The sequence below is a fragment of the Crocodylus siamensis genome, chromosome 1 (genome assembly GCF_052110815.1).
Source record: "Crocodylus siamensis isolate JL-2025a chromosome 1, ASM5211081v1, whole genome shotgun sequence".
Lineage (NCBI taxonomy): Eukaryota > Metazoa > Chordata > Crocodylia > Crocodylidae > Crocodylus > Crocodylus siamensis.
This window is the reverse complement of record NC_143395.1, coordinates 135,916,681-135,944,326: the sequence shown is the minus strand read 5'-3', so window position 1 is coordinate 135,944,326 and position 27,646 is coordinate 135,916,681. Positions and strand designations below refer to the sequence as shown.

The window sequence follows — 27,646 nt, the reverse complement described above, 5'->3', positions numbered from 1 at the left end:
TCCAGTCCATTCCATTTCTTCTCTATCTGTTTCCAACTTGCATTGTCTTGAAATGTTTCTCAAAGTGTCCCTAGAAGTACACATTTATCTAAAATACAAATATTGCAATGTGAATGTATGTCAGATGTAGTTTTAAATAAGGAAGGTTACTGTTACTTTTCCTTTCACGTCTTCCGGACTTACACAGGTGTTTTGTCTGTGTGTTTTTTTTTTTTCCCTAGATAATCTTTGTGCCAACAAAGTAGTCGCATCCTGCCTTACCCTACACTCAAACATTTTCATCCTTGCCAATGGCCACGTGGTTTTAAATGATAAAGACAATGAAGGAGGAGCCACAGAGGAGCTTGTTTTTAAGCAAGCCCTCACCATCCTCATGTGTGGGTCCTACAGGAACCAGTTGCTAAATGTGTTTGTGCGTCCAGCTCTGGTGTCAGTAGCATTACAAATGACACAAAGCTTCAGAAAAGGTACTCTATTATATTAGCACCTCAGAAAGCTAATGGTCTGGTTGTCAGAGATGTTGAGAACTGAGAGTGTTAGCTAATGCCTGCAGGAACTGTAGGTGTTGAACTCTGAAAATCAAACTGTGACTTTTGATGCCAACATTTTTTTGGATGAGGTCCATTTGGCAGCGGACTTGTGGGTTGTTTTTTTTTTTTTGTAGCCATTTTAAATCCCTGTTCATACTAGCACAAAGCCAAACCATTTTCACAACCATGTTAAAACAGTCCTCTGGGAACCAGGCCAGATGCTTTTTGCAGTGTATGAAATCATGGGTCAGGGTAAGATGAATCCCGTGATTCCTGACACTGTTTGCGCTGATCTGCCATTTAGTATTGGTTTGGAACTAGATACTCTGCAAGTGGTTGCCATTCTGATGTTTGTTGCATGTTTCCTAGGAGGACCAGCTTCAACCATATTCTACTTTATAATAGAAGCGTGTTTGAAAGTATCTCTTTTGTATGTTGTTTAACACAAATGTACAATAATTTAGAAGACAAGTTAGAGATGTAAGTTGTAGACTGACTGAATCAGATGCGTAAGCTTTTGTGGGTGAGAGCTCACTTGAGCATCTAATTTTTGTGAGCAGCAGCTCACTTCTGCTTATGCATCTCTAATTCACTTAGTCTATAAGGTACATCTCTACCCTGCCTTCTGCCTGACTTCAGACTAACATTGCTAACATCTGTCTGTAAAGAAATTCAGTAAATGTAAGGCCTGACTCTGATTTTGCAAGTGTATGCTAAGACTGCATGTTTGTACTTTAGTACCTGCATCATAGAGTACATATCCACATACAGTATGACTATTTCCAAGTATCTCCTTATTTCCTTACTGATGTTCCTAAAGCATTTTAGATTTCGTGACTTTTCTTCCATAGTGCTTGCCACAGCTTTTTTTTATGTGCAAGTAAGTAATGGTGTTTGAGACAAATTTAATGAAAAGTTTATATGTTTATTGTTTGCACATTCAAGAAGATTGCACAGCTACAAACCAGCTCTGTTCCCGTTGTTATTAGTTGGATAATATACATTGGCATTACTATTCCATGATGACCTTGTTTCTGTTTGTGCTTATTTTTGAGGGTGGTGTTATATCCAAAATAACACTTGCTAAAACAGTGCAATCTTATTGGAGATTTCCCCTTGTATTTAAAGCTGTTTACTCCATAATTTACAAAGAACTTAAATAAGTGGTATCTCCCAAATATCTGTTTTTCAGAGGAAGTCTATAGCTGCTTCAACTTTTTGCGAGACCTTTTTTCTGATGAGTTCATCTTTTTCCCTGGCATTGCAGTGAAGGTAAAACCTTCCCTATTTGTTTAAATAAAATAAATGAAGGTCCGTGAAGTTTTCCTTGGCTGAAGAGTGGAGTAGCTTTATGGTTCTCAGTAAAGGATATTTTCAGAAATTGTTCTGCTTGTCAAATCTCAGGTCAGTACATGGGAGGAAGATGTCAAGGAAAATCCAAACATAGATCATTTGTTCAGTTAGGGTAACTTTGTGAGTAAGTCTTGCACTAGTTTCTTAGCACAGCATTAAAGAATTTTGGGCCAGGTTCAGGCAGGTTCCATAGGTACCTACATTTAAACACTGAACATCTAAAACTTGGGCATCTTAGCTCAGGAGGGTGATCCAGCTTGCCTGGGCTTAGATGTCTAGTTCCTTGTTCAGGAAGAGAACAAGCTAGGTGGTTGTGAAGGAAATTCTTCCCCACCCCACAATGAGTAGGAGATATTAACCCTTATACTGTAATGCAGTCTGAATTCACTGCATTATACCTACATAAATGTTCCCTAGAGTTCTGACTGAATATAGTGCATTTCACTTACCATTTCCCAGAAGCTATTGTACAGTGGTTGTATTGTGAAATAGAGTGGCAGCTGCTGTCCTGTCCAGAAATTAAACAGAATTCACTTCATCTAACAGGTTTGATTACTGAATGTCTTTGTTACAGTGGTATACCAAAGTGTTTCATGCATCTTATAGAAATATGGAATGTACCTATGTATTTAAAAACAGGGACGATTAGATGTTACTACTGTGTATTGGGTCTTGCTTCAGCAATGAAACTTCCATTCATCTAATAGTTCAGGTTTTGACTCGGTTGTTATCAGATTTTAGATTTTAATCACAAAGTGAGTTAGGTAAACACTTTTTTAATAGTACTGTAAAGTAGCAAACTTTTAAAATAGCAAATGCAAAGTATGTAACAGATTTCTATTAAAAAAATCAGTCTGTGACCACACATAGTTCAAATACACCCGTGGAAACTTCCAGGTTTAAATAATATTTTACAGGCCTTGGAGAAAATGTTTATACCAAAACCAGTAATTAAAATCTTTACTATGAACAAAGTACGGTCCTTGCAATACTTTCCATGATTTTTGAGTTTAGAAAAAATACTATGCATTTTCCAGATTGCAGAAAAGTTTAGGATTTTGGGGCTAAAGCTGAAATAGCCCCACTCAAGTCTCTAGGTGCTTGCTCCTAATTGTAGCATACATTTCCTATTATCGTATAGTCCTATGGAGGTTTTAGAAGTATATTTGACAGAGAGAGAGTAAAATAAAGTCTTGAAAAAGGCTGTTAGCAATATTGTCAACATCTTAAATCCAAAACTATTTGTATATATTGGGCCACTGAGAATATCATCTGTAACATTTTTTTACGTTAGACCTGAATTATTAATTCATTTGTGTGCATTTCTAACTGGGTACATCTACATGTGCATTAATGCGTGGTGGTTACTGTGCCTGTAATAATAGGTACTAGCTAAATGCACAGTAACTAGCACCACTGTGAAGTAGTGCCGGCGCACACATTTTAGGTGATGGAAATTTGCAGTAGATAGCACGGTTTTTGTGTGCTGCACTAATAAGCAATGGATTTAATCTACTGCGCATGTGGTGTCCCGTGTGGATGTGTCCACAGAGATGTAAGTGGCACGGCATACTACCAGAAGCTAGTCAGGAGCAGGAAAACTAATGTGTATGTAACAGCCTTTTTTGAGCCAAAATAAGGATATTCTACAGTATTACTGTTTTTGACAGGGGCTTGGGCACCAAGTTTCTATGGACTTCTAAGAGCAACATCCAAAAAAAAGGACTTGAGCATCTGATATGCAGCTTAGACAGAATTTAGGTGTTTGTGTTTGCGCAAGTGATCTATAAAACCCCCGCCTAACCACTTAGGCTAGAAACAGCCATTGTGGAGTGGAGCAGATCAGCTGTGCAACTGCATGTTGTGAAACGCATCACTAGGACCCAGCGTGATCTCCCCACTTTCCTCATTCAGTCAGACCCAAGGCATGGAGACATGAGGGGAGCTGTGGATGAGGTGGGTAGGAAAGTGGTGACATCAGCTGTAGCTGGGTCCTAGTGCCCACCTATTTCAACTGCAGCCAGAAAAGGTTGCCCAGTCATAATGTAGACAACCAGATATTCAATCCAGAGAAGGATAGAATGCCATCCTTCGCTTTTCCATTAAAGTTTCTTGGGCATGGAAATCTGCCACTGCATGTACTCAGAATTGTTGCCATCTCAGATGTGCTGGCCAGCTTGGCACCTAGCCTGTTTGGGAGTTACAAACTGTGTCCGTATGCCAAAGTTGCCCGAGGGCTCTAATCAAGCAAGTATTCTCTGAGTGCGCATAGTGTGCACTGATAGTGTTAAGTTCTGCATGGAGGATGAAGCCATGACCACTTACACTGGAAAATACAGGCAACCTCCGCTTAGCGCTCTTAATTGGTTCCAGAAAAACTGAGAGCTTTAAGTGAAACCATGCTAAGCAAAACCCATTTCCCCATAGAAATGAATGTAAATAGAGATTAGCTGGTTACTGCTTGCCCTGCCACCACCTGCCAGTGCTCCAGCCCAGGTCTGTGCTCCTGCTGCCCTGCTCTGGCCCCCACCAGTCCTGGCCCTGGGCGCAGGCACGGGTCCCATGTTCATGCTCAGCCCCTCGTCACTGCTTCTCACTGCTGCTGCCTCTCCCCACCCCCTCGCCTGTCTGCTGGCCTCTCCGGCCCCACTGGCCAGCCCAGGCACTGGCACTACTGTGGCCCTACCCTGGGCACTGGCCCCTGCTGCTGGGCACCAATACAGGCCCTGTGCTCCTGCTGCCCCACTCTGGGCACAGGTCCCTGCTGGCCCAGGCACTGGCACAGGCTTGCGCTACCTGCTTCTGTTGCTGCCGCTTCTCCCCCTCCCCCGCCTGCTCCAGCCTGGGCACCGGTGCACCTGCCACCCTGCTCTGGGTGTGGGCTTCCACTGGCCCCAGCATGGGCCCCACACACCAGCGCAGGCCCATGCTCCTGCCTCCCACCTTGGGTGCAGGCCCCGGGCACTGGCTTGGCTCCTGTGCTCCTCCCCTCTTTTGCAGCCGCTTGTCTCTACCCCGCGCCCGCTCTGGCACCATGCATCAGCCTGGGCCCATGCTTCTGCTGTCCCGCCCTGGGGTCTCATGCCTGCCTGCCCACTCACCTCCAGCTCGCTGCTGCTGCCGCCGCTGCTTCTCCCTGCCTGCCGAAACTCCAATTCCACTGAGCCCTATAGCGAAACTAGCTGAGCGCTCAGCAGAATCCGGTATCAATTCTAAATAAGCGCTATAGCGAAGTAGTGCTAACTGAAACCATGTTAAGTGAGGGTTGCCTGTACTGTTGAAGGGGAAAGAAAGCTACTGTGGATGGCTACCATTTAGTGTGACAAGCTAGGGCACTTGCTGAAAAAGTCAAGAGACCGCAGTTCTAGGACCACCTCAGGGGAATCAAATCTGTGTCTTCAAGCTCTCAGGAGAATCCTTTGAAATACCCAAGCTGAGGGCTACATTGAGGTGTAATCTTCTTCTCCTTTTTGCCGAACCCAGACCACTGCGTGGAAAGAAATGCAAGGCTCCTGGGACCAGAGGGAGAACAAGGAAAGGGAGCATGGCAGTGGTGAAGGCACTCCCCTGGGAGAAGGGGAACCTAGGTTATGATCCCTGCTGCCAGGACTACAATGCAATTTACACTAAACAGTCATTAGATAAAATACATAAATAACCATGGGGACTGGGACTCAGGTGTCCTCCACACTTCCAAAGGGTACTGTAGCCACTGTTTAAATTATGTGGGAATGTTAGCTCAGTCCTTTGAAAAATCTATTCAGGTAAGTAAGTGGTTAATTTTCATGAGTAGAGTTAATTGTACTTGTCCAAGTTGCAGAAGTATCAGTAACACCGTTTCTTTCCCCAGGACTTTGAAGAAGGATGTTTTCTGCTCACAAAATCTGATGTAATTCAAGTCACTGCACAGGAAATCATAGTTGCAGAGAAAGGAAGCACTGCAGTATCTTTCCTGTCAGCTATGTTGAGGCCTTTTATGGAAAGTTACCAGGTATGCAGTTCTGTACAAACTTCTCTCTTGTCCCAGGTTGTATATTTTGGTGAGAGAGTGGCAAAAGTCCTGGTTCTTCTGTGATACAACGCCCATCCCCCCCGCCCCCCCCCCCCCCACACGCTCATCGTAGTACAGCAAAAGGCACAGCAGTAGTAAATTCACATACATATATAGACACACTCATTCCCACTTCTGACATGTTTTAAAAAATGACAGGGCACTTCCCTTCTTTTGCATCCATGTTAGGTCCTTGCAATATGCCATCTGGAGATACAGTACATTAGAGCTTGTCTGCACAAATATGCCCACAATAACGGCCCATGTGGATGCTCATCATATTCTGCACTAAGCATGCCTTTGTGTGGTTTAATTTAGTCTGCTGTGGAAAGAGCTAAACTCAGGTGCATGCAAAGAACAGCCCAGGGATCAAATGTGGAATTGATACTGTATTTTAAATTTTCTACCCTAGCTTATTTTGCAATAGCTTTCCCTCATAGACAAACCGTATCTAAGTGTCTCTGCATGGGTGGGTAAACATATCACTGCAAAGTGCAGTTTCACTTAAAAGGAGAAATCTAAAGGAACAAGCACTCAGATCCCAGCATAAAGAGAGAAGGGCCTCTTTTAGGCATCCCAAAAACAAGTAGGGAAGTTTAAAACTTGCTTCAATCAAGAGTGGAAGAGAAGGCTGTAGCAGTACCTGTGCTCTGGATGTACATACCCTACTCCTTGTGGAACCTTGTCCTAATGGACTAATTATTATTCCTTAGGAGGAACAGCTGGTGAATCCGTTAGTGTGCTAGCATGCAAAATACAGGAGGTAATTACATACATGTTTGGAGAAGAGTTTGGATCTAATTTGTGCCAAAGTGTGTGTCAGAATGCTTCACCCCATTGCTGTCTGTTGAAACTATTTTTTCCCTGAAGCCCACAAAAACTAAGCCCTTCCACTTTTATTCTTCTTGCATGCTCTATTTATTTCAGATCCAGTGTCCACCTTTGGCAGTGTAACCTATTGGCTAGAGCAGGGGTTGGCAGTCTTTTAACAGTGGCAGGCTGTCACTTGTGACTACAGGCAGGCACTTCTATCTACACCCCCACCCCCCGCTCTGGTACACTACCCACAGGCAGCATGAGGGTCACATTCCAGGTGCCCAGGTCTTCCAGCCTCATGCCCCTTTCCCTATCCACCTCTGCTATGAGAGATGCTGCTGCTATGGGGGGAAGTTGTCAGTGCAGCCAGCAGCTTGGGGATTAATGCAACAGCTGCCAAGTGTAGGGAACCTCTGGTCCCATCCCGCCCCCTCCCCGAGCTGCTGATTATTGCTGAGTGACAATCGGCAAAGGTTTCATAGTTTCATAGTTTCTAGGGTCAGAAGGGACCTGAGCAGATCATCTAGTCCGACCCCCTGCCATGGCAGGAAAGAATACTGGGGTCAAATGACCCCAGCAAGATGTTCATCTAACCTCCTCTTAAAAACCCCTGGGGTAGGAGCCTGCACCACTTCTCTTGGAAGTTAGGGCGGCTAGGGTCTGGAACCGACCGTGAAGTAGCGCCTCCTGATGTCTAACCTAAACCTACCCTCTGCCAGCTTGTGACCGTTATTCCTGGTCACTCCTGGCGGTGCTCGGGGGAACAGTGACTCCCCCAATGTCTGCTGATCCCCTCTGACTAGTTTATAACAGGCCACAAGATCCCCCCTCAGCCTTCTCTTGTGGAGGCTGAACAGGTTCGGGTCCCGTAGCCTCTCCTCATAGGGCCTGTCCTGCTGCCCCCATATCATACGAGTGGCCCTCCTCTGGACCCTCTCCATGCTGTCGACATCCCTCTTGAAGTGTGGCGCCCAGAACTGGACACAATACTCCAGCTGCGGCCTGACCAGTGCTGCGTAGAGGGGGAGGATCACCTCTTTGGACCGGCTCGAGATGCATCTGTGGATGCATGCCAAGGTGCGGTTGGCCTTCCTAACTGCCTCCCCACACTGCCGGCCCATGTTCATCTTGGAGTCAGCGATGACCCCAAGATCCTTTTCCGCCTCCATGCTGACAAGAGGGGAGTTCCCTAACCTGTAGGTATGGTGCCGGTTGTTCCTCCCGAGGTGCATCACCTTGCACTTGTCTGTGTTGAAACCCATCCTATTCTCATCCTCCCACCCTTGTAACCTGTCTAGGTCTGATTGTAGCCTGTTGCATCCTTCCAGTGTGCCCACATCCCCCCACATCTTAGTGTCATCAGCAGATTTGAACAGGGTGCTTTTTACCCCCTCGTCCAAATCGCTGATGAAGATGTTGAACAGTGCGGGCCCAAGGACCGAGCCCTGCGGAATCCCACTGCCCACGTCCTTCCAGGTTGAGAAGGACCCATCCACTACCACCCTCTGGGTGCGGCCCTCCAGCCAGTTGGCGACCCATTTGACTGTGTGGGTGTCTACACCACAGTCCCCCAGTTTCTTAATGAGAACGAGGTGAGAGACGGTGTCAAAAGCCTTCCGGAAGTCCAGGAAGACTATATCCACTGCTACCCCTGCATCTAATGATCTGGTGATCTGATCGTAAATGGCCACCAGGTTGGTCTGACAGGACCTGCCACTGATGAACCCATGTTGGTTGCCCCTAAGCATGCAGTCCCCTGCTGGCCCCTCCTGGATGTGTGCCAGCATAATTTTCTCGAACAGCTTGCCTAGGATCGAGGTAAGACTAACCGGCCTATAGTTTCCCGGGTCCTCCTTCCTCCCTTTTTTGAAGATGGGAACCACGTTGGCCCTCTTCCAGTCTTCCAGTACCTTACCAGAGCACCACGAGTGCTCGTAAAGCCGTGCCAGGGGACTTGCAATGACCTCGGCCAGTTCCTTTAGAACTCTAGGGTGGAGATCATCTGGACTGGCTGACTTGAATACGTCCAACCCCTCCAGAAGCTCCCTAACTAAATCCTCGCTAACCCGTGGCCCAAGTGTGCCTCCCCCGGGGCCCGAGGGGGGCCCAGCAGGGAGGTGGCTGTTCTGGCCCCCACTTAGGAAGACGGAGGCAAAGAAATCATTGAACATGTTACCTTTGCTGTCTGGTGTGACGACCAAGTTTCCCCTGGCGTCCTGCAAGGGCCCCACATTACCCAGGACCTTCTTTTTACCCCCTATATATTTAAAAAAGGACTTCTTATTGTCCTTAATCTGGGAAGCTAGTCCCAGTTCCATCTCTGCCTTCGCCTTCCTAACTACCCCCCTACATCCCCAAACAACTACAGAATAGTCCTCCCTGGTGATGACCCCTTCTTTCCATTGGGTGTAAGCCTCCTTTTTAGCAAGGAGACATTCCCGGATGCTTTTGGTGAGCCATGGAGGCTTGTGTGCTCTCCTGCTCCCTTTGATCCTCGTTGGGATTACCTTCGTTTGGGCTTGGAGGATCGTCTCCTTAAGGACACTCTCCTTGGACACCTGGCTCCCCTCCCCTCCGGGACCTCAGTGCTTCTCCAACTATCCTCCTTAGCTCGTTGAAGTTTGCCCTCCTAAAATCTAGGGCCGCTGCCTTACTGCATGCCTTTGCCACCTTGTGCTGGATGGTGAATTCCAGCAGGTGATGATTGCTGTCACCCAGGTGGTCGAGCACCCGCAGCCCCCTCACCAGGTCATCACCCGTGGCCAGCACTAGGTCCAACAAGGCGTCTCCCCTGGTCGGGCTGTGCACCTCCTGGGTTAGAATGCACTCTGCATTCAGACCTGGCTGACTGTTCGTCCCAGCAGATGTCTGGAAAGTTCAGGTCCCCCATGACTACCACATCCTTCACTACCTCTGTGAGCTGACCCAAGAATTCCTGATCAAGCTCTTCTCCCTGGTTGGGAGGTCTGTAGGAGACTCCCACCGTTAAGTCTCTTTCCCCTCGACTGCCTTGTACTCTAACCCAAAGCACTTCAGAGTGGCCCTCCCCTGACTCCTTGCTAATTGACGAGGATGTGTATTCCTGCTTAATATAGAGTGCCTCGCCCCCACCTCTCTTTCCTATCCTGTCCCTCCTGTACAGCCTATAGCCCTTGACATTCACTGCCCAATCATGCATTGAGTGCCACCACGTTTCTGTAATCCCCATGATGTCCGGGCTGGTGTCAGCCAGCAGGAGGGTAATTTCCTCCCGCTTGTTACCCATACTATGAGTGTTTGTGTAGAGGCATTTGAAGCCTCCTGTGGATGTGTGCACTGACCCCCTAGTCCCAGCGTTACCCTGGGGCCTATCTCTTACCTGTTTATTTGCTTCGCTGGTTGGGCTGGGCTGGGCTGTAGTTGTGGGTGCTGTTTGGTCTGGCAGTCTGTTTCCTCCGCCCTCATCTCAATTTGGCAGTGAAAAAGTCAGTGGTTGCAGCATGAGGGCTCTGTTAATCCCCTGGCTGCTGGCCATGCCAACACCCCTCACCACTGCAGAAGTGGTTTTGCCCACAGGAGAAGGGAGTGTGAAGCTGACAAGGGGACCAGGGCTACCAAAATGTGGCATCAGCAAATCCCCAACTGCAGGGTACTCTGCAGGCCAGATCCAGCCATAGAACCATAGGTTGCCAGCCCCTGAATTTGAGCACAGACATGGGATGTGGTGGGGCAGGGATTTATTTCTGATTCTTCCACTAAGTTGTATGACTCTACTTTTGTATCTTACCTTTTCCATCTGTAAAGTAGGTGCTGCTGAAATGGGGTCATTGTTGCTGGTTCAGCAATTTCTTTAAACACTAGGATAAAAAACAGCTTCTATGATGATTTAATGTGATCTTAAAGCATTTTAGGTATAAATACTAAGGTTGTTGTTATTAACTGGTAATCATAAACAGCATTAAAATGTCAAATGATTCATATAATGGTGTGTATATATAAGCCTAATAAAAATGAATCTTGCCATTCTGATTATTACGAAGATATATTATTCCTTTATTATTCCATGGTTCCATTTCTAAAAGATACATTTAATTAAAGACAAATTAAACTAAAGGAAGAGATTTCTGAATATGTTTAGTGTTTCTTAGATAATCTGCAGGTACCTGTCAAAAGAAGCAAAGGAGGCCTTTACTGAGAAGCAGATGATATCTGGAATCCGTAACTTTGCTTTTCTACTTCTCAAGACAGGTATGTGTCTTGTGTGGTAGTGATGCGACACCTTACACACAATTCCTAAATGGGTAATGAGCAGAGTTTTTATGGCCTTTTTGCTTTCTCTCTAGAAAGCTCTCAGTGTTATGAGGTGTTGTCTTCTGATGTGCAGAAAAATGCCTTATCAGCATTTGTGCGACTACATGTCGTGGACAAAATGAAAACGTAAGTACTGTAGGGGCTCTAGGATGTGTAAGAACAGCATTAATTCCTGAGGGATGCTAGGGTTTGTGGACACAAATGTTGGTTATGTAAGTGCATTACTGTAACAGGCCTGCAAATATGCAAGGATGACATCCAACATACCAGATTTACTTGAATCCAAAACAGATTTTTACTTCAATCGGTGAGGGGTGGGAATCTTAGATTTGAGTACCTGCTTGAGGCTAGTGGTGGTTCACCTTTGACTTCAACCTGGGATCAAAGCTGGAGCTGAGCTGTTGGGGTGGCTTGTGCGATGGGGGAGGGGGCAGGGGGGAAAACCAGAGGTGTGGGGCTTGGGGTGGGGGGGAAGGGTGGAGGAGGCCTTCCTCTGCTGCCTGCCCTCCCCACTCCCCTGCTGCTGACCTTTGGCTTTGGCTCTGATCCCTTTGGCCCTGACCCGGCCGGGTCTGGAGCTGCCAGCACTGCTTCACCCCTGGCTGGGCTGGGGTTGGGGCCACTGCTGACTATGCTGCAGTTAGAGCTGCAGCAGAAGGTTAGCAGTGGGGGGATATAGGGAGGATGTGTGACGTGGCAAGGGACGTGCACAGACATGAGGGGGCAGGTGGCAAGGGGGCACATGGGAGAGGGCAGGCAGCAACAGGGAGGTGGGTGGCAAGTGGCACGGGGGTAGACACCTGAGGGGGCAAGTGGCTGGGGGAATAGATAGGAATTGGGGCAGGCGCAAGGGGCCAAGGAGCTGGGGATCAGGCAGCAAGTGAGGCAGGAAGCGAGGAACAGGAACAGGCGTGGGGGCAAGGAGTGGGGGGTCTGGCCCTTGCCCCTGGCTGCTGCTTTGGGGGGGGTGCAATTTTAAGATGTCCCTCCAATAATTAGATTCTAGACATGGAAAATGATAACACAGTTAGAATTTTCCCATGAAGTTTCCATAATCTAGAATCTGATTATTGGAGGGTCATCTTAAATTTGAAGTCATCTTGGATTTGGGTAAATACAGTAATTTCCTCAAATAAGATCTGCAGCTTTTAAAAGCTTGGTGTCATCTTTTCATTGTATGTGGCTTGTGGAACCGAAAATAGGGAATTTAAAATGCCAGTAGCTGGTTCCTCCCTCGTTTTGCCCCTTATCTGGCCGTTTTAGAGGTCCCTGGCAGGACATTCAGATAAACAGGATTGTGTTCAATGTACACATGCATTTTGTAATGTGCTCAAATATCTATCTCTTTTTTAAAAAAATTTTATGGGCAGCATAAAAAACAGGTCATCCTTATCTCACTAGAGTATTGACTTTGGCTTTAATGTCACAAATCAAGTTAATTGGATGTTACACTTAAATTATCTGACTTTGAACAGAAAAAAAAGTGGCCAGTTCAGTAAAACTTGAAATCAGTTAATGCTATTCAAAAAGAGTGTGATACCTCAAATGTATAATGTACAAAATGTACACATAGGGCGTGTCTACATGAGACACTTTACTGTGCATTAGACTAAATTGTTGCAGAGTACAGTCTTACTGTCTAAATGTGCACAGCAGTTAGGGTGTAGTAGGCTAATTTACTGCACTGACAGATAGTCCCATCTGGTACAGGTAGCATCTGGCAGTTCAGTGTAAAGTACTGCGCGTAAACAGATGTGTAGATAGTGGTGTCAGGATTACTCTGGTTTACTCTGGTTCAAATAGAGCCGGAGTACATTCAGTTGCATTTATTGCATGTGTAGACACGGTCATATATTATGAGATTCTTATCGTATTCAGGAGCAGAGAGGGAGGAAAGGGACTCCCACAATGTGCAGTATTTCACCAGGCATATTTAGCCCTTCATTTATGAAGAATCTGCTAACAGACATTTTTCAAATTGTACATTATAAACCATTAAGTTACCCAGCACACTGTGAGCATGCAATCTCTGTTTTGTGACTTTGTCTGGTTGGATGACTTTTCAACTCAAACCCTCAAATTTCAAGATAGCCAACAACCTGCTTGTAGCCAGAACACTTGTGTAAAAGCTATAAAACCTGGAACTTTCCTACAGGTCAGGGATGTGATGAGAATGCATTAGTTTTGATATTTAGACCACTCGGAAAGTATATGTAGTAGGTACTATTCTAATTTTGTTCTTTTCGTAACATCTAGCTGTGACAATGCCAAAAAATGCTTATGAGATAAATCCCCAGCTGAAACATTAGTTTAAACCAGGGGCGTCAAACATCCAGTCTGAGGAACTGTTGCATCTGGCCCACCTGCAGTCTGGTGCAGTAGTGGAAGTGCATGTGCCTGGCTCCACACTGCTGCATGCCCATGGCACTGCTGACCAATCAGAGTTCTGCACTGCCAGGCAGCGGCACAGGGCATGTGACTGCGCGGGGCTGTGTTCAGGTAGTATGGATCTGGATACGTGTGTCAGTATGGAGCTGTGGCTGGACAGTGGCATGGAGCCAGGGGACTGCCATCCATAGTCATTTCCTTGTTCATGATGCTGCAAGCACCTGGGTCCAGCTCTGTGCTGCTTCCTGAACATGGTTCCATGCAGCAGCATGCCAACACCTCCATCCCACTGCCCCACCTCAGCCCTGTGCTTCCTCACTGACCTGGCTCTTCACTAATGCAGACCCCTGGCTCCATGCTGCCTGAATGCAGCCCCGTAGATCCAGCCCAGTGCCTGGGGTGAGTTGGACATCCCTGGTGTAAATTCTTCCAATTTATTGGAGCTTGTAGTGAGTTACATTTGCCAAGGAACTGTTTCAGTTAATTTTTTTAGCAGTTTGCCTTGCTAGTAAACATTGGGAAGAGACACACGCAAGAAGGGGGGAAATGTTCTACAATTTAAACTATCCTTCAGTAGTATTTGTTTAAAATATCCATGGCCATCATCAGTAGGCCTTCTGGAGCTCAGGACTTAGATAACATTGATGCAATTAAGGGAAAAAGGAGTTAAAATTTTATTAATTTATTTATTTAAATAGATAATTTGAATAGTGACAATTATTAGTGATTCAATTCCAAAAGAATAACAGTCTTACTGTTTTGGGGTTTTTTTCTGATCTAGGACCAATGGTGTGACTTACACTGTAAAGAAAGATGCCCTCAATAAAACAGCAGACATGTTAGGTAAGCATTGTCTTCTACCGCTATAAGACTAACACAATGATTCTCAGTCAGGGTGCTACATCGTACAAGCACCTATGCATGCTTTACAACTCGCAGATAAACCCAGAGATTTCAATGAGGAATCAACAGGGTCAAACGCATTCTGACCCCGCTGGGTCTTTCTGGGTTCTTTGCAACAGAAGAATTTAACCGGGAGATGGTGGTGGGGGGCAGGCACTTGGCAGACACAGGTACTGGGGGAGGGGCAGGGGTGAGAGGATCAGGAAAGGCGCAAGTTGCCTGCCTCTTTGGTCTTGTCCCTTTCACCCCCACTGCTGCTCTCTGGGGAAAAATGTATGGCAAATTTGAGAGAGAATTATAACAAATTTATACATTTTCCATGTATAGAATCTAATTATTGGGTGGTCATCTTAAATTCAAAGTTATCTTGAATGTGGGTAAATAAGGTTTTTGGGAGAGAAAATATAGTTAACTCCTAATAAAAATCACGTCACTTCTGGTATTTCATTATGGTAGAAGCAATAAAAGTGTTCATGAGCTCTGAATAGAAGTAAACCAGCTGCATGTTTTTGCTTGCATAAATGACTACATCTTGTCTTTTTTTAAACCTTTTTTTGCTGTTACCTAGTTTTAAATAAAAAGCATCATGGAGAATAAGGAGTTTCATGGAATGATGCTTTTAATATTCTAGCTGTCCATATATACAGTTTACTACTTATTTTTTTCATCCCTAGATTCCAGGATACCTGTGATAAAACCTGTGACTGCAAGACTTTAATATTAAATGGTTTTACATGGTGACTGTGGACAGAATAAGCTGCAAAAAACACTGAACAGTCCTGAACTGGAAAATGGGTAGGATGCCACAGGAGCACACATTTGGCCCTTTCCATTTTGGGAATTTTGAGTATGCAAAAGGTGGGGAATAGATGTTCTCCAGGTGGAATACTTTCATCACCAGATAGGAACTTTGTCAGCACTGAAGTTTAGAATGACATTTGTACCTTTTTATGAAAAAATAAAAAATAAATTAAACCTTACATATTTTGGATTATATATTTAAAGAAAAATACAGTCACATCTACTTAAGCACTTTCCTAGGCTTATGATGACATAGTTGGTTTCAAAGTATTTCGTCAATACGTAACTGTAACAGGGAACTAAAGATTTAACATTAAAAAGGACAGTTTAGAACAGCAGGTTGCAGGCTGTTGAGTGTCTGAGATGGTTGTTCTGCTCCTCTTTCATAACAGGTGTCCCACGCTCCTTGCAAGAGGCTGCATCTGGCCTATTGCTTGATTTCTGTTTGCTAGTTGGCATCAAGAACAAATCCAGCATGTCAGTCACACCTTTTTGCTGCACAAGAGCTGCCATGGCATTGGCAAGGGAGACAAAGCTATGCTAGGGGGACAAAGCTATGCTGGGGGTCCTTCACGTGCAAGTACCATCAGTTTGGCCAGGTCTTGCAGTGTGAAGTGATTAGCACTTTTGTTGCTGAATGAGGCTTCAGATACAGTTTCATCAGTGAGGCTGTTTGAAGTGGTGTCTGTCTGGGTTTTCTCAGACATGCCCTCTTTTTTGGCCCCATTCTCGTGTCCAGGCAGGTTTTTAAAATGAGAGTAAATGCTCTAGTTCTTGCCCTTTCTCTGCTTTCCTGGGCTGGCTGCTTGGGGCTGGAAGTAGTGGGCAATATGACTGGCTGTTGGGGGTTATGTGCCCCGTTCCCGAGTCCCAGTGTGTGGGCAGGCAATGCGCCCTCGGCCTCTGCTACACATTCAAATTACAGCTGGCTACAAAGCAGCTCCAGCCCTTAAACACTAAAGCACAAACGTAATAGTTGGAGTGTGACTGAGCGTATGAATCACTTGGCGCATGTGGCCGGTCTGCACTTAGTGCAGTATGCGTCACGTACAGCAGGAGAGGTGGAACGCGTAGTTAAGCCCACGGGCGCCCCACGCGCCGAACCTCAGCTCCCGGCCCGCGTTTCCGGGACCTGAAGCGCTTCCGCCCACCCCACTTCCGGCGTGGGGCGGAGAGTCGAGTGCACTTCCATTCAGAACCCGGATGTACTTAGCAAGGGCGCACTTCCGGCCCGAGGGGAGGCCAGGCGCCTTGAATGACGCGCAGGCGCCACCACAGCACTTCCGGCGCGAACCAGAAGCAGAGCGCACGTGGCAATGGGCGCGCGGGTAGAACTAGGCTTCGTGGAGGCAGCACCAGGCTGGCGCCTGCGCAGCGCGCAGTTCCCCAGCAAGGTGGGCGGGTGGCCGGCGTGGCTGGGTGAGGCCGGGCTTCCGGGCCCCGCGGCGCTGAGCTGCAGCCGCTGCGGGCAGCCCTGCGCCTTCTTGCTGCAGCTCTACGCGCCGCTCGCCGGCCGCCCCGACGCCTTCCACCGCACGCTGCTGCTCTTCTGCTGCCGCCGCCCGACCTGTCACCGCCCCGCGCCCGCCCCCGGCCCGCTGCGCGGTGAGATCCCCGCCCCGCCCTTCCCTTCCCTTCCCCCGGGCTGGCCTCGCCCTGCGCGCGCGCTGTTGGTGACGTCTCCGCGTTCTCTCCGCCCCGCAGCGTTCCGGAACCAGCTGCCCCGCGTGAACGCCACGTACCCGCCCGAGCCGCCGCTGCCGCCCGCGCCCCTTCCCGCCGGGCCGCCGCGCCTGCGCAATGGCGCCGCCCTGTGCCGCGTCTGCGGCTGCCTCGCGCCCAAGAGGTGCGCGCGCTGCCGGGCCGCACACTACTGCGGCCGCGCGCACCAGAAGCTCGACTGGGCCGCCGGGCACCGCCGCTGCTGCGGGGCAGGTCAGGTCAGGTCAGGGGGCACGCAGCTCCTGCCCTTCGTCGTGCCCTGCGCACACTGTGCGTGCATGTGTGTGGAGAGACAGCGGTGCAGCCCTGCATCACACGTGGGCATGCACAAACATTGCCATATCCCCCCTGCATTATATGCACACACATGCTGTGCACAGTATATATAAATGCATACTCATGCACACACACTATATACATATATATGCATGCATTTTGTATAAACATCTAGATACGCACGCGTGTGTGCACGCACACACCTTCAAATATATATTTCACACACGAATACACGCCACTACATCATATACGTAGTATACACAAACACATACATACATGCATACATCTCTCTCCAGACACGCGCACACGTCTTCACACACACATACCACCACTTTATGTGCATCACGCATGCGCGCACATATATACATGTCTTTGTCTTTCCATATGTATGCATATAGAGGTAGAGAGAGATGTCTAGAGAGAGAGATGTAGCGTGTACCATCCAGGGGTGTGTACATATTATGTATACATATTGTGTCATAGCGGGTGTGTGTCTATATGTATAGATGTGTGTAGACAGGGGTGAGGAGTAGGCCCTGTTGGAAGGGGAGGGGAGGTTTGTGGGGGTGTAGAATAGAGGGAGAATATTTCTGGAAATTTTGAAGCCATGAAAAAACTTTTTTTCCTGGAAAAAACAGCAATTTTGGGAAAAACTGAAATATATGCAATACTTATTTTCTTAGCAGCCTTTACAGATCTAAATTCACTTTGCTACGTTAAGAACGTAACATTATTATGTTATTTTTTTTCCCCAGGCTTTCACATCTCTAGTGTATATGTAGTGTATGTGTGTGGGGGGGGTGTAGTGCAGGGCTGGATGAGAATTGGGCCTTGTTTGACAGGTTGGGGGGTGTTAATTGGCAGACTAAATCTGAAATTTCTCTAGTTGTGTAAGAGTAATTAAGATTTGTCTCTTCTTGATTCAGAGCTGCTGCAGAAGGTGTGTGCACATGTGTAATGTACAGACTCATATGTGGGGAGGTGTACACATGGGTGTATTGTGTGTATGTATGTCGGGACTGGGTGAAAATTGGGCCCTATTTGAAGTCTGGGAGAAGTTTTGGGTGTGGGGGATGCCTTTGTGTATACACACGTTGGGGGTTGGGTGAGGGTCAGGCCTTGTTTGGAGGTGGGAAGGATTTTGCTACTTGTGTTCAGGAGCTGCTGCTAGGAATTGTGGAGGGGATGGGGAGGCTCTTGTACCTCCCTTCCCCCTTGGTCAAATGCAGAAGCTCAAAAAAGCTTCTGCAGGGGCACTGCTACCCTGCCTGACCTCAGCCAAGCACTGCTCATCACCTCCCTCTGATGGGGAAATGCCACCAATCAATCAGTCTATGATTGGTGGCATTTCCTGTCAGAGGGAGGTGGTGAGCGGTGATTGGCTGAGGTCAGGCAAGGTAGCGGTGCTCCTGCAGAGATGCAGAAGCTTTTTTGAGTTACTGTTCGCCTACAGTTTTAATAGTCGATTCACCCACCAGGGAACAGGTGACCTTTTAGCTTTTCTTCTGCTCCTCTGGCTGGACCCAGGAGGGCAGAGGCTGCAGGTTTTCCAAGGGGGGTGGACAGACAGAGGTAGCCAGCACTGCCACCTGAATCAAGTGAAAATTACAGAGAAGTAAGGCTGGGAGGGGCCTCAGATCATCTAGTCCAGGGATGTCCAACCTTTTTGAATGTGGGGTTGGATCACAAACTTTTTATCACCCAGTGGGCCGGCAAGCCATATTCAAAGATTTCACAAGAAGTGGTATCACATCAGGAAGTGATGTCATGTGACCTTTGACACCAATGAAGTTCCAGGAAGTGACAATGAAATGGGTCTGCAGTTCAAAACTCTCGCTCTATAGCATCCATTTCTGCCATTGTTCGGGACAGGATACTGAGCTAGATGGACCATGGGGCTGACCAAGTATGGCACTTTTTATGCTCTTATGTTCAGAAGCTCGTATGTTCTTTGGCTGAGCTTCCAAACTGTGGCTGAAATTTGCAAAAAGGGGTAGATAGGCAAGTTACAAAGTTGTCATAAAAGATTTGGAGCCCCCTAAATCCCATTCATTTTAATGGAAGTTGGCCTTTTGACTCAGCTTTGAAAATCTCAGCCCAAGGTGCCAACCAAATAAGTCAAAATATATTTTGCATTTCTATGCAGTGCATCTATGTGAGGCTGTCCAAGCATTTTACAGACATTAAATGAACCTCAGGATGAGCCCAGCCGGAGCAGCAGGGGCTCAGCCGCATTTTTCCCCAACCTGCACTGGTCAGTCCCAAGCGGCGCACGGCTTGGCTGCCACTTTTGCTGCTGACTGGTGCTGACCCGGGCAGGTCTGTCCCATCCAGAGCAGCACGCAGCTGAAGCCGGGTTCCCATGAGCTGCTGGGGCAAGAGGAGCCCAGCCAGTAGAAGTGGCGGCAGAGCCTTGTGCCGCTTGGGACGGGACGAGTCTGGCCAGAGCAGCAGGGGCTCAGCTGCATTTTCCCCCTGCCTGTGCCCATCAGTCCCGAGCGGCGCATGGCTCTGCTGCCGCTTCTGCTGGCTGGTGCTGACCTGGCTGGGCTCCTCCCGTCCCCGCAGCATGTGGGAATCCGGCTTCAGCTGCGTGCTGCTCTGGGTGGGACAGCTGGTGGGCACCAGACAGCAAAGGCAGCAGCGGAGCTGTGTGCCGCTGGGGACTGACAGGCGCAGGTAGGGGAAAGTGCAGCTGAGCCCCCTGCTGCTCCAGCTGGGCTCGTCCTGTCCCGAGAAGCACTTGGCTACTCCTCTTCCCTCACACACCGTGTCGGCAACATCAAGCTGATGCAGTGCGTGTGGGAACCTTGTCCCTTCCCCAGCCCTTCAGCAGTCATTAGGAAGCTGCTGAGGGGCTGGGGGAGGGACACAGAAAATGCCCTGGCAGGCTGCATGGCAGCCCATGGGCCGTATGTTGGACAAGCCTGATCTAGTCCAACAAGTTAGATCCCTGGTTAGATTAGATGATCTCTTGAGGTCTTTTGCAGCATTACTTCTCTCTGATAACTCTCACTTGATTCATGTGGCAGTGCTGCCTGGCTCTGTCTGTTCCTCCCCCTCCCACAGCTTCTGTCTTCCTGGGTCCTGCCCAGACAGACCTTTAAGATCTTTCTGTTAAGAAAGGGCTAAGGTTGTCCTAAGACGTGACTCTGTTCATGCCGGAAATGCTGTCATGGTGGCTGTGCTCTGAAGCAAGAGCACCTGCTTTCTGCGGGCAGTGCCGTGTTTCACCTCTAAGCCAAAAAAAAAAATTACCTGCTCCTCTGCAGGCAGCAGGATGCGCTTGAGTGCTCAAGGTGCCTTCAGCAGCTAGTGCTTGCCAGGGTATACTTCATGCCCTGCCAGTACAGCTGCTGAGTGGAGCCTTGAAGACATAAATGAAATCCTTTGCCGTGTCGGCCACTAGCTCCTACCAACACGTCTAGGGACAGAGACAGCTGCAGCCTGGACAAGGCTTGTGGCTTCAACATGATTTTGTGTTAGAAGGATCCAGTCCCTTCTGCAGTGCCAGATGGAAGTTGGCTGCACTTTCTCACAAGTTCCTGAGTGTCAACAGTGGAATATTTGGGAGGGTAGAGTCAGTAATGTGTTATTGAGGGAACAGGAGATATGGCATGAAAGGGTAAAAACTGGTTGTTCGTCTATGTCTTGTAGCTCAGTCGGACACAGAGATCCCAGACCATGGGTTCCTTTTCCCAGAATATGAAATTGTAATTGAACCTGAGGAAACTGAGTCCTCTGACAGTGAAGTAGAGCCTGATGGCAACAAGGCGAAGCCTGATGACAGTCCCACAGATGGAGATTCACAGAAGGATCCCAAGAAACATGAATTGGAAGCTGCAGGTGGTGTTGGTAAGGAGTAGAACCTGGGTGCCAAGAGGGATCTGCCCTACCTGCATTCTCTGGTGCTTCACAGACTAAAATATTTAGTCCTCTGAAGTGAAACACTTCATGTGACTCACAAAAGGAGTCCACAGCTAATCACTGAAAAAGGTTAATTCTCTTGTGGTTGTAGTAACCTAACTTTTTTCTTCTATCCCTCATTAGACATTGTTGCATGTAAAAGTATTTGATAGAAATGACCTTGTCATGGCGTGGGGACCTAGGAGCAGCTGTGATCTCTCTAACACCCCCTACCGTGCCAAGTAGACGACTCAGCACCCTCGTTCTCGCCTGCCACGTCTTTGATGCTGTCTAATTTTATAAGGGAGGCTGCCTTTTGTCCCCATGGACACGGTGCTATGTTTATCCTGTCCCCTGTTCTGTATGGGGTGACTGGTGCACCCTAGCCTTATGGGCTATGCGTGCCTCCAACCTCCCCTGTAGCACACCCCAAGCCTCGCAGATGTACCGAACGTTGATTGGTCAGTTTCCTTTCTGTGCCCTGACTGGCGCCCCTGGGGCTTGTCACACAACCGGTGCACCTCACTGGCGCCTTGACTGGTGCCCCTCTACTCACTAGCCCTCTCGGGCCTGCTCAACATGCTTGCCTCTTCCTGGGGCTTTCCCAATAAGCTCACCCACCCTGGGGCCTTGCCCGTGCTTCCCGCCCACACTGGGGCTTTGCTCCCGCGCTTCCCGCGGTCAGGGCTCAGGTGGCAGTAGCCGTGCCTGGCCCCCTGACCCTCCTTAGGGGTCTTACGCCCTGCTCGGGCTTTACTCCCGATGCTTCCCAGCTGGGCTGGGGTCGGGACACCCCACTAGCTCCTCCCGATGTCGCCCATACTGGGCTGGGGTCGGGACATCCCAAAATGCAGTGCCACTCTCCAGCACACAAACTGCTGTGCCTTCTTTGGCACCAGCTTATTGTGCCCTCCCAGGGCAGCAGGAACCTCCCACGCTACTGGGGAGCTCCCCCGAGGCCTCCTCCAACCCCTACAGCTTCACCCGGTCCTCCGGTATTACACAAACAACCCAAGAGAAACATAAAGCCATGCGCCAACCGGCTATAACGCAAGATAAGCTTCCTGGCTATAGTACAAACTCTGCGCCATGCTGGCTCTTCATCATACCTCCTTTAGGGTTCTCTCTACTCCATATCATCATGCAGCCACTCAGGCTGCTCAGCTTGGCTCGGCTCTGCAGCAGAGCTCCTGCTCCTCAGGCTGCCAGAAGGGAACCCCTCTGGTCTCAGCCTTGTTGCTTATAAAGGCCAGGCCCTGCCCCCTTCGGGCCAGCTGATCAACGCTGGGGGTGGTGTGTCAATAGAGAAGCCTCTTCAGTTATTACATGATCAGAGTTGTAAATTTACTGCCACGGTTCCACACTACAGCTAGTGAGCTCTGTGTGTCACTACCAGAAAGTTCATCAGACTTTGTGCCTCAGGTTTGAGACAGATCTCCCTAAATTAATTCTTCCTGTTTTTTGTCATACTTTTAATGTTCTGCTACTGGAATGTATGCTGAAAATGCTACAGGAATTAATGAACTGGACACAAAGCTGATGGAGTCAGTTGGCATCCTAAAAAAGACAATCTTCTTTGTGATGATGCAGCCTGCTTACATGGCTGTTACACATTTTGATGTGCCTTTTTGAGGTTAAGACAGGTAAATAATAGTATTTTTGTTTTAACCTTGACAATCTTGTACCAATCTGTATTTGTCTGTCTTCTGTGGTTAGGTGAAGTGTTTGAGCCACTAGATGAAGAACAATTGGAGGCAATGGCAAAACATGAGACTCTAGAAGATAAGGTCTTCCAAAAGTTCAAGAATCGAATAGCTGCTGAGCCAGAGCAGGTGAAAATGCAAGAGTCTTGTCAAAAGATGCATGTGTGGTTTATATTTGGAGTATGGGACATCATGGCCTCAAGGCAGTTGCAGTATTCTGGTTTTGTTTGTTCAAGTTGTGCTTCTGATATTTTAAGCTTATGGTCTGAGATATGAGGAAACTAGATCATCCAGTCTGCATCCCTACCAACATAGCAGAGAGTTTCACAGACCTAAGGTCTCATTTCCTTAAGGGAAAATGGAACATGAATCAAAGGGGGAGGGCTGCACGAAGCAGAAGCCCACAGTGAAAGGCAAGGCTGCTGCCCTTCCTCAGAGAGGGGATGATGGAAAAGTGAACAGCATCCACTTACTTTCATGTGCTCATCTTGCTATTTCCCCCCCACAATTCTAGCTTTGTTTTAGAGCTACAAAATGGGAGACCTGGGTTGTCTGGCAGCCTTTGCTGCCTGCTTCCTTTGTGACTTTGGAAAAATCTGCCTGTCTGCCTGCCTGGGGAACTGCAGAGCCTAAAAGCCTTGTTCTACAACTTAAAGACCATTTGTTAAGAAATTCAAAGCATTGCTGTACCAAGGGAAAAGGGACAGTGGAAATTCTGGCATTTGCATTTTTTAGTCTTGCTAAAACCACTTGTTCTGAATAATACAGCTTGGAAACTACAATTAAAATGGCATTTGCAAACAGATGCAAGAGGGGGAGTAGAAAAAACTTCATCAGTGTCCACATGTGTATAGCTTCATCTAGTTAAATTGTATTCAATTTCAGATTATCAGATACTGCAGAGGAGGACAAGGTGGCCCTATCTGGGTGTCAGGTGAAAATATTCCTGAAGCAAAAGATATCCCAAACTGTTCGTGTGGTGCCAAGAGGATATTTGAATTCCAGGTAGGTAAACTGATTCCAGGATATTGTTCTTAGGGTGTAGCTAAAAGCCTGTTCTAAGTCTGAGGTGCAGATAATTTGCCTAAGGGTAGAGCAGAAGTGTAGAACCTGCTATTAGTTTTCTGTTAGTTCTTAGTTAATAGCTAAATTAACTATTCTTTCTTATGGGACTTGATCATAAGTGGCAGCACCTTTCATCCTGGTATGGTTTTGTAGCCTGTAAAGTGGTAAGTATGTTTCGTAAGCATGGCATGGGTTCAAATTCTTGGATGTAGCAATAGATGAATGGGTCACATCTGGATTTGTTTCTGACAGTTACGCTGTTTAAACAGAAAACTTGCTAATGTGGACTACTAGTTTTTAGCTATGTGTGCCACCATCACAGGAGTCAAACTCATGCTCACTGTCACCCCTTGGTGGAGAGAGTTTACTCTACATTGGTGAAAAACTGAGGGCATTGGTGATCTGTGTTCCCCTGGTTCTAGGCTGATGTGCCAAGTTACCTCTTAGAGCCAGCACTTTGACTTGACCAACAGGAAGAGCTTTTCCCTATGTGCAGATGCAATGAATGCAATGAAATCTGGGTTAATTAGTCCTGGAGATTTATTTGTTAGTTAGTTAGTGAATGCAAATCCATAGAGCCAAGTGAAATCTGGTTAATTAGTCCTGAAGATAACCCATCACTATGGTCCTAGACAGGACGTTAGCAAGGATTTAGTGCACTGTTAGTATTATTGTATAGGAAACAGAACTCTTTATGTGGAAAATTTTGCATTTTGTAAATTAATTACTTAAATTACAGCCAGGCAGTATGGAGAGCAGTTTCTGGAGGTCCCTCCAAGTAAACTTATTGAGCGGGGGGGTTGATTGAGGACCCCACAATGAGGGAGGGAGTGGGCTGGGGCTGGAATATGGGCCTGACTAAGGGCTGGGCAATTTGTAGTGGGGGGCTGGCTGCTCACCAGTTCTCCCATTCCTGGGGAGGGAGGCATGAGGGGAGCACATGCCTCCCCCCCAGACTTGTGCACAGGGTGGGGGTAGATATGGGCCTTGGACTCCCTGTCTTGCCACCATCCCTCCCTGGCCTCTGGGACCTGCTGCACAAGAGGGAAGAGTGGGGTGGGGAAGCTTGGTACTGCTGCTGGGAGCCCACCAGCTGCACCACCATGGTGAGGTGTCCCATTCCTGCCTGCATAGCAGCAGCAGGGGGAACAGTTCTGTGCTGCTACCACCGCTGGGTGGGCAGGGGGTGCCTTGCCATGGCTCCTGGCAGTGGCACTGAGCCTCCCCACCCTCCTGCACAGGGTCCTGCCCACTGGGCTGTGGAGGCCCCCTAGGGGGATGGGGTCAGACAGCTGGGCTGGGAGCCCCAAGCCCGCAGCCTACTCCCCCTCCCTCACAGGCTCTACTGCTGTGCCTCCCAAGGGGGAAGGGGTGTTGATCTTGTCTGAATCATTTTGGGGTTGCATAAAATTTCCAGTGTTTAAGTGGAGTCATGCCGAGGAAAGGGTTGGGAAGCACTACCTTAGTTAAATGCTGTAGCCTGTTACTAATGCATTTATTGACACATTGTATTTTGTGATCTGAAGGTTATGCCACAGCTGCTGAACCACCTGAAGGTTGACAGCCTAGAAGAAAGTATTGACTGGGGGACGTTAGTAGTTTATACCTGTGCTGAAAACTGTAACCAAGGAGGCGGGTACATTGAGGAGTTTGTATGGAAGCAGGATTTCACTGCAGACTCTGTATAACTTTGACAAAGAAATTGACTTTGGATTCTCCAAGTTCAGGGTGGCTGCTTTATTCTCTGAACTAGGCTTTCATGCTTCAGTTGCATTTTTACGAATGTGTACACATGTGCACTGAACTACTTGCGTGTTGGTGAACTAGCCAATTGTTCTGTATCACCCTGGGCATTCATATATTGCAATTAAATGGCAACTCTCGGTTAAAGATGGCCTGGAGGAACTAAAGTGGATCTCATCAACTTCTTTCCACCCTCTGTGTATTGTATTGTACAATTCACTTTAGCATGCAGCATGCACAAGTGAAACCAAACAGTTCTGTTTCAAACTACAGCTTGTTACTCTCACAATACAATTCTCTTTTAGCAGAATACTGGATGTAACTATATTTATTTGAAACTAAAAATTAAGATTTCTACTACTTCTGTATTTTGTAAGATGATTTTTACTGACTGACCAAATCCTTAAAATCAAGCCTGTAATATCCTTTTATGAAAGGAGTAGATGAAACTCTGAATTTTAAATAGCCCAAGGTGGTATCTGAAACCCAGTTACTCTGATGATGCCACTTCCAGTGAGTGTAGTCGTTAGGAGATAATATAGCTTATAATGTTAGACTGTTGTGCAGAGAATGTAATTTTTTTCTATTAACAAAGAAATGAAGCCAAGATGGTAACTGAGTATTTTGCAGTTACTGCCTCAAGCTTGGTAGTTAATGGCTCCGGAATTTTAGGATAACTCGGGCCCATACCCTGAAAAGCTAACATTCATTTACAGTGACTTACAGATCATTGGGTTCAGCCCCCTTGCACTTGGGCAGGAAAGATTGCTGGGGTCATCTGATCCCAGCAATGTGGGCATCAAGACACTTTTTGAAGACTGCCAGGATGGATGACTGTACCACCTCTGTGAGGGGGCCTGTTTCAAACCCTCAGCACTCTACTTGTAAAGAAGCTTTTCCTTAAGTCTAGCTTGAAGTGATCGTCAGTCAGCTTGTGCTCATTATTTCTTGTCCTCCCCTATTGGTGAATAGATGTTCCTCCAGGCCCCGATATAGACTGCCACCAAGTCCTCTCTGTGCCTGTGCCAGGCTGAACAGTCCCAAGTCTTTCACCCTCTCCACATAGAGTCTAAAGGAGGGCTATGCGCATTAGCAGAGGCCTTGAGACCAGGACTTGAGCTTCTCCACATTCTTCCTGAAGTGTGGTACCCAGAACTGGCTGCAGAACTCCAGCAGCAGTCTCACCAAGGCCGACTAAAGCAGGTGGATGACATCCTTGCTTGAGATGCCTCAGTAGATGGATGGCAGTGTTTGATTAGCTCTACTAATCATTGCACTGGTGGCTCATGTTCATTTAATGTAGAGCTGCACTCTAGTAGATCAACCTTAGAGAAGTTTCATGATAGAATCAGCTTTCTACTACAAGTTTATTCTAGCTGTGAAAACATTTCCTTGTGAAGCTCATGTTCTTTGTAGTCTTGCATAGGACACTTACATGCTGTACCCCTACTTCACTGTTTCATAAAATGGTTTGCTATGGACCAGCTCAAGCAGGGTAGGTACCTTAATTTTCAAGTAGTACAGTTGAACCCGGATCATTCCTGCCAAGGTGGTCTGCAGCTCATTTAATTTGCAACAGGTTCCCAAGTGGAACTGTTTGCTGCAACTTTTGCTTCAAGGGACCCTCTGGCCTTGCTCATTGGTATTGCCTGACACGGTGCCTTTGACACAAAAGTTGCAGCAACCAGGCTGTGGAAGAGAGAAGTAATACTCCAGCTGTTTGCTGTAGCTCTAAATTTCCCTAGCTAGTTGACAAAACCTCAGTCTCTGGGGAGGGGAGCAGGGGTTGAAACATGAAATCTACCCCCTGAATACAGAGAAAAGGCAGCTTATTAGTGGATCAAACATTTTGATGTAGATGGTTTGATAAAAGCTTATGCTCACTAGAATTACGGAGTGGTATACACCTACTACACCTCGTCCATGGGACAGGGGAAGGTTGGTTCCATCGTATGCTGAGATTTAGGACACAGAATTCTACTTTGAAGGGCTTAAGATACTACAGTGGAAGAGTTTAAACAGCAGAACTGTAAGCTTAGGACCTGTATGTCAGAGTTCAGGCCTGATTTCACAAAATGCCTTTCGAAACACCACAAGTC

The 27,646-nt window shown here is 47.5% G+C and overlaps 2 protein-coding genes across 3 annotated transcripts in view; both read left to right on the top strand.

Moving 5' to 3' along the window:
* GNPAT (glyceronephosphate O-acyltransferase) overlaps nucleotides 1-15,311 on the top strand; it is a 48,994-nt gene extending 33,683 nt beyond the window's left edge. For both annotated transcript variants that reach the window (XM_090043613.1, XM_090043603.1), the window contains exons 10-16: nucleotides 222-467; nucleotides 1,723-1,802; nucleotides 5,734-5,874; nucleotides 10,878-10,977; nucleotides 11,073-11,166; nucleotides 14,210-14,271; nucleotides 15,006-15,311. In XM_090043613.1, the coding sequence (XP_089899739.1) occupies nucleotides 222-467; nucleotides 1,723-1,802; nucleotides 5,734-5,874; nucleotides 10,878-10,977; nucleotides 11,073-11,166; nucleotides 14,210-14,271; nucleotides 15,006-15,049 (767 nt within the window). In that variant the 3' untranslated portion in view covers nucleotides 15,050-15,311. The remainder of the gene's footprint in view (nucleotides 1-221; nucleotides 468-1,722; nucleotides 1,803-5,733; nucleotides 5,875-10,877; nucleotides 10,978-11,072; nucleotides 11,167-14,209; nucleotides 14,272-15,005) is intronic.
* A 139-nt stretch (nucleotides 15,312-15,450) lies between these two features.
* On the top strand, nucleotides 15,451-25,907 carry PDCD2 (programmed cell death 2). The gene is made up of 6 exons (XM_090043628.1): nucleotides 15,451-16,737; nucleotides 16,837-17,067; nucleotides 20,788-20,985; nucleotides 22,753-22,868; nucleotides 23,625-23,744; nucleotides 25,331-25,907. The coding sequence occupies exons 1-6, from the start codon at nucleotides 16,449-16,451 to the stop codon at nucleotides 25,490-25,492; spliced, it is 1,116 nt and encodes a 371-aa protein (XP_089899754.1). The 5' UTR covers nucleotides 15,451-16,448; the 3' UTR covers nucleotides 25,493-25,907.
* Nucleotides 25,908-27,646: the final 1,739 nt, after the last annotated feature.

Excerpts from the sequence above, each read along its gene's own strand:
- PDCD2 (XM_090043628.1), top strand. The coding sequence starts at position 16,449 with ATGGGCGCGCGGGTAGAACTAGGCTTCGTGGAGGCAGCACCAGGCTGG. Across the intron at positions 16,738-16,836 it reads CGCCCCCGGCCCGCTGCGCG|CGTTCCGGAACCAGCTGCCC; the intron begins GTGAGATCCCCG and ends TCCGCCCCGCAG. Across the intron at positions 23,745-25,330 it reads AGAGGATATTTGAATTCCAG|GTTATGCCACAGCTGCTGAA; the intron begins GTAGGTAAACTG and ends TGTGATCTGAAG.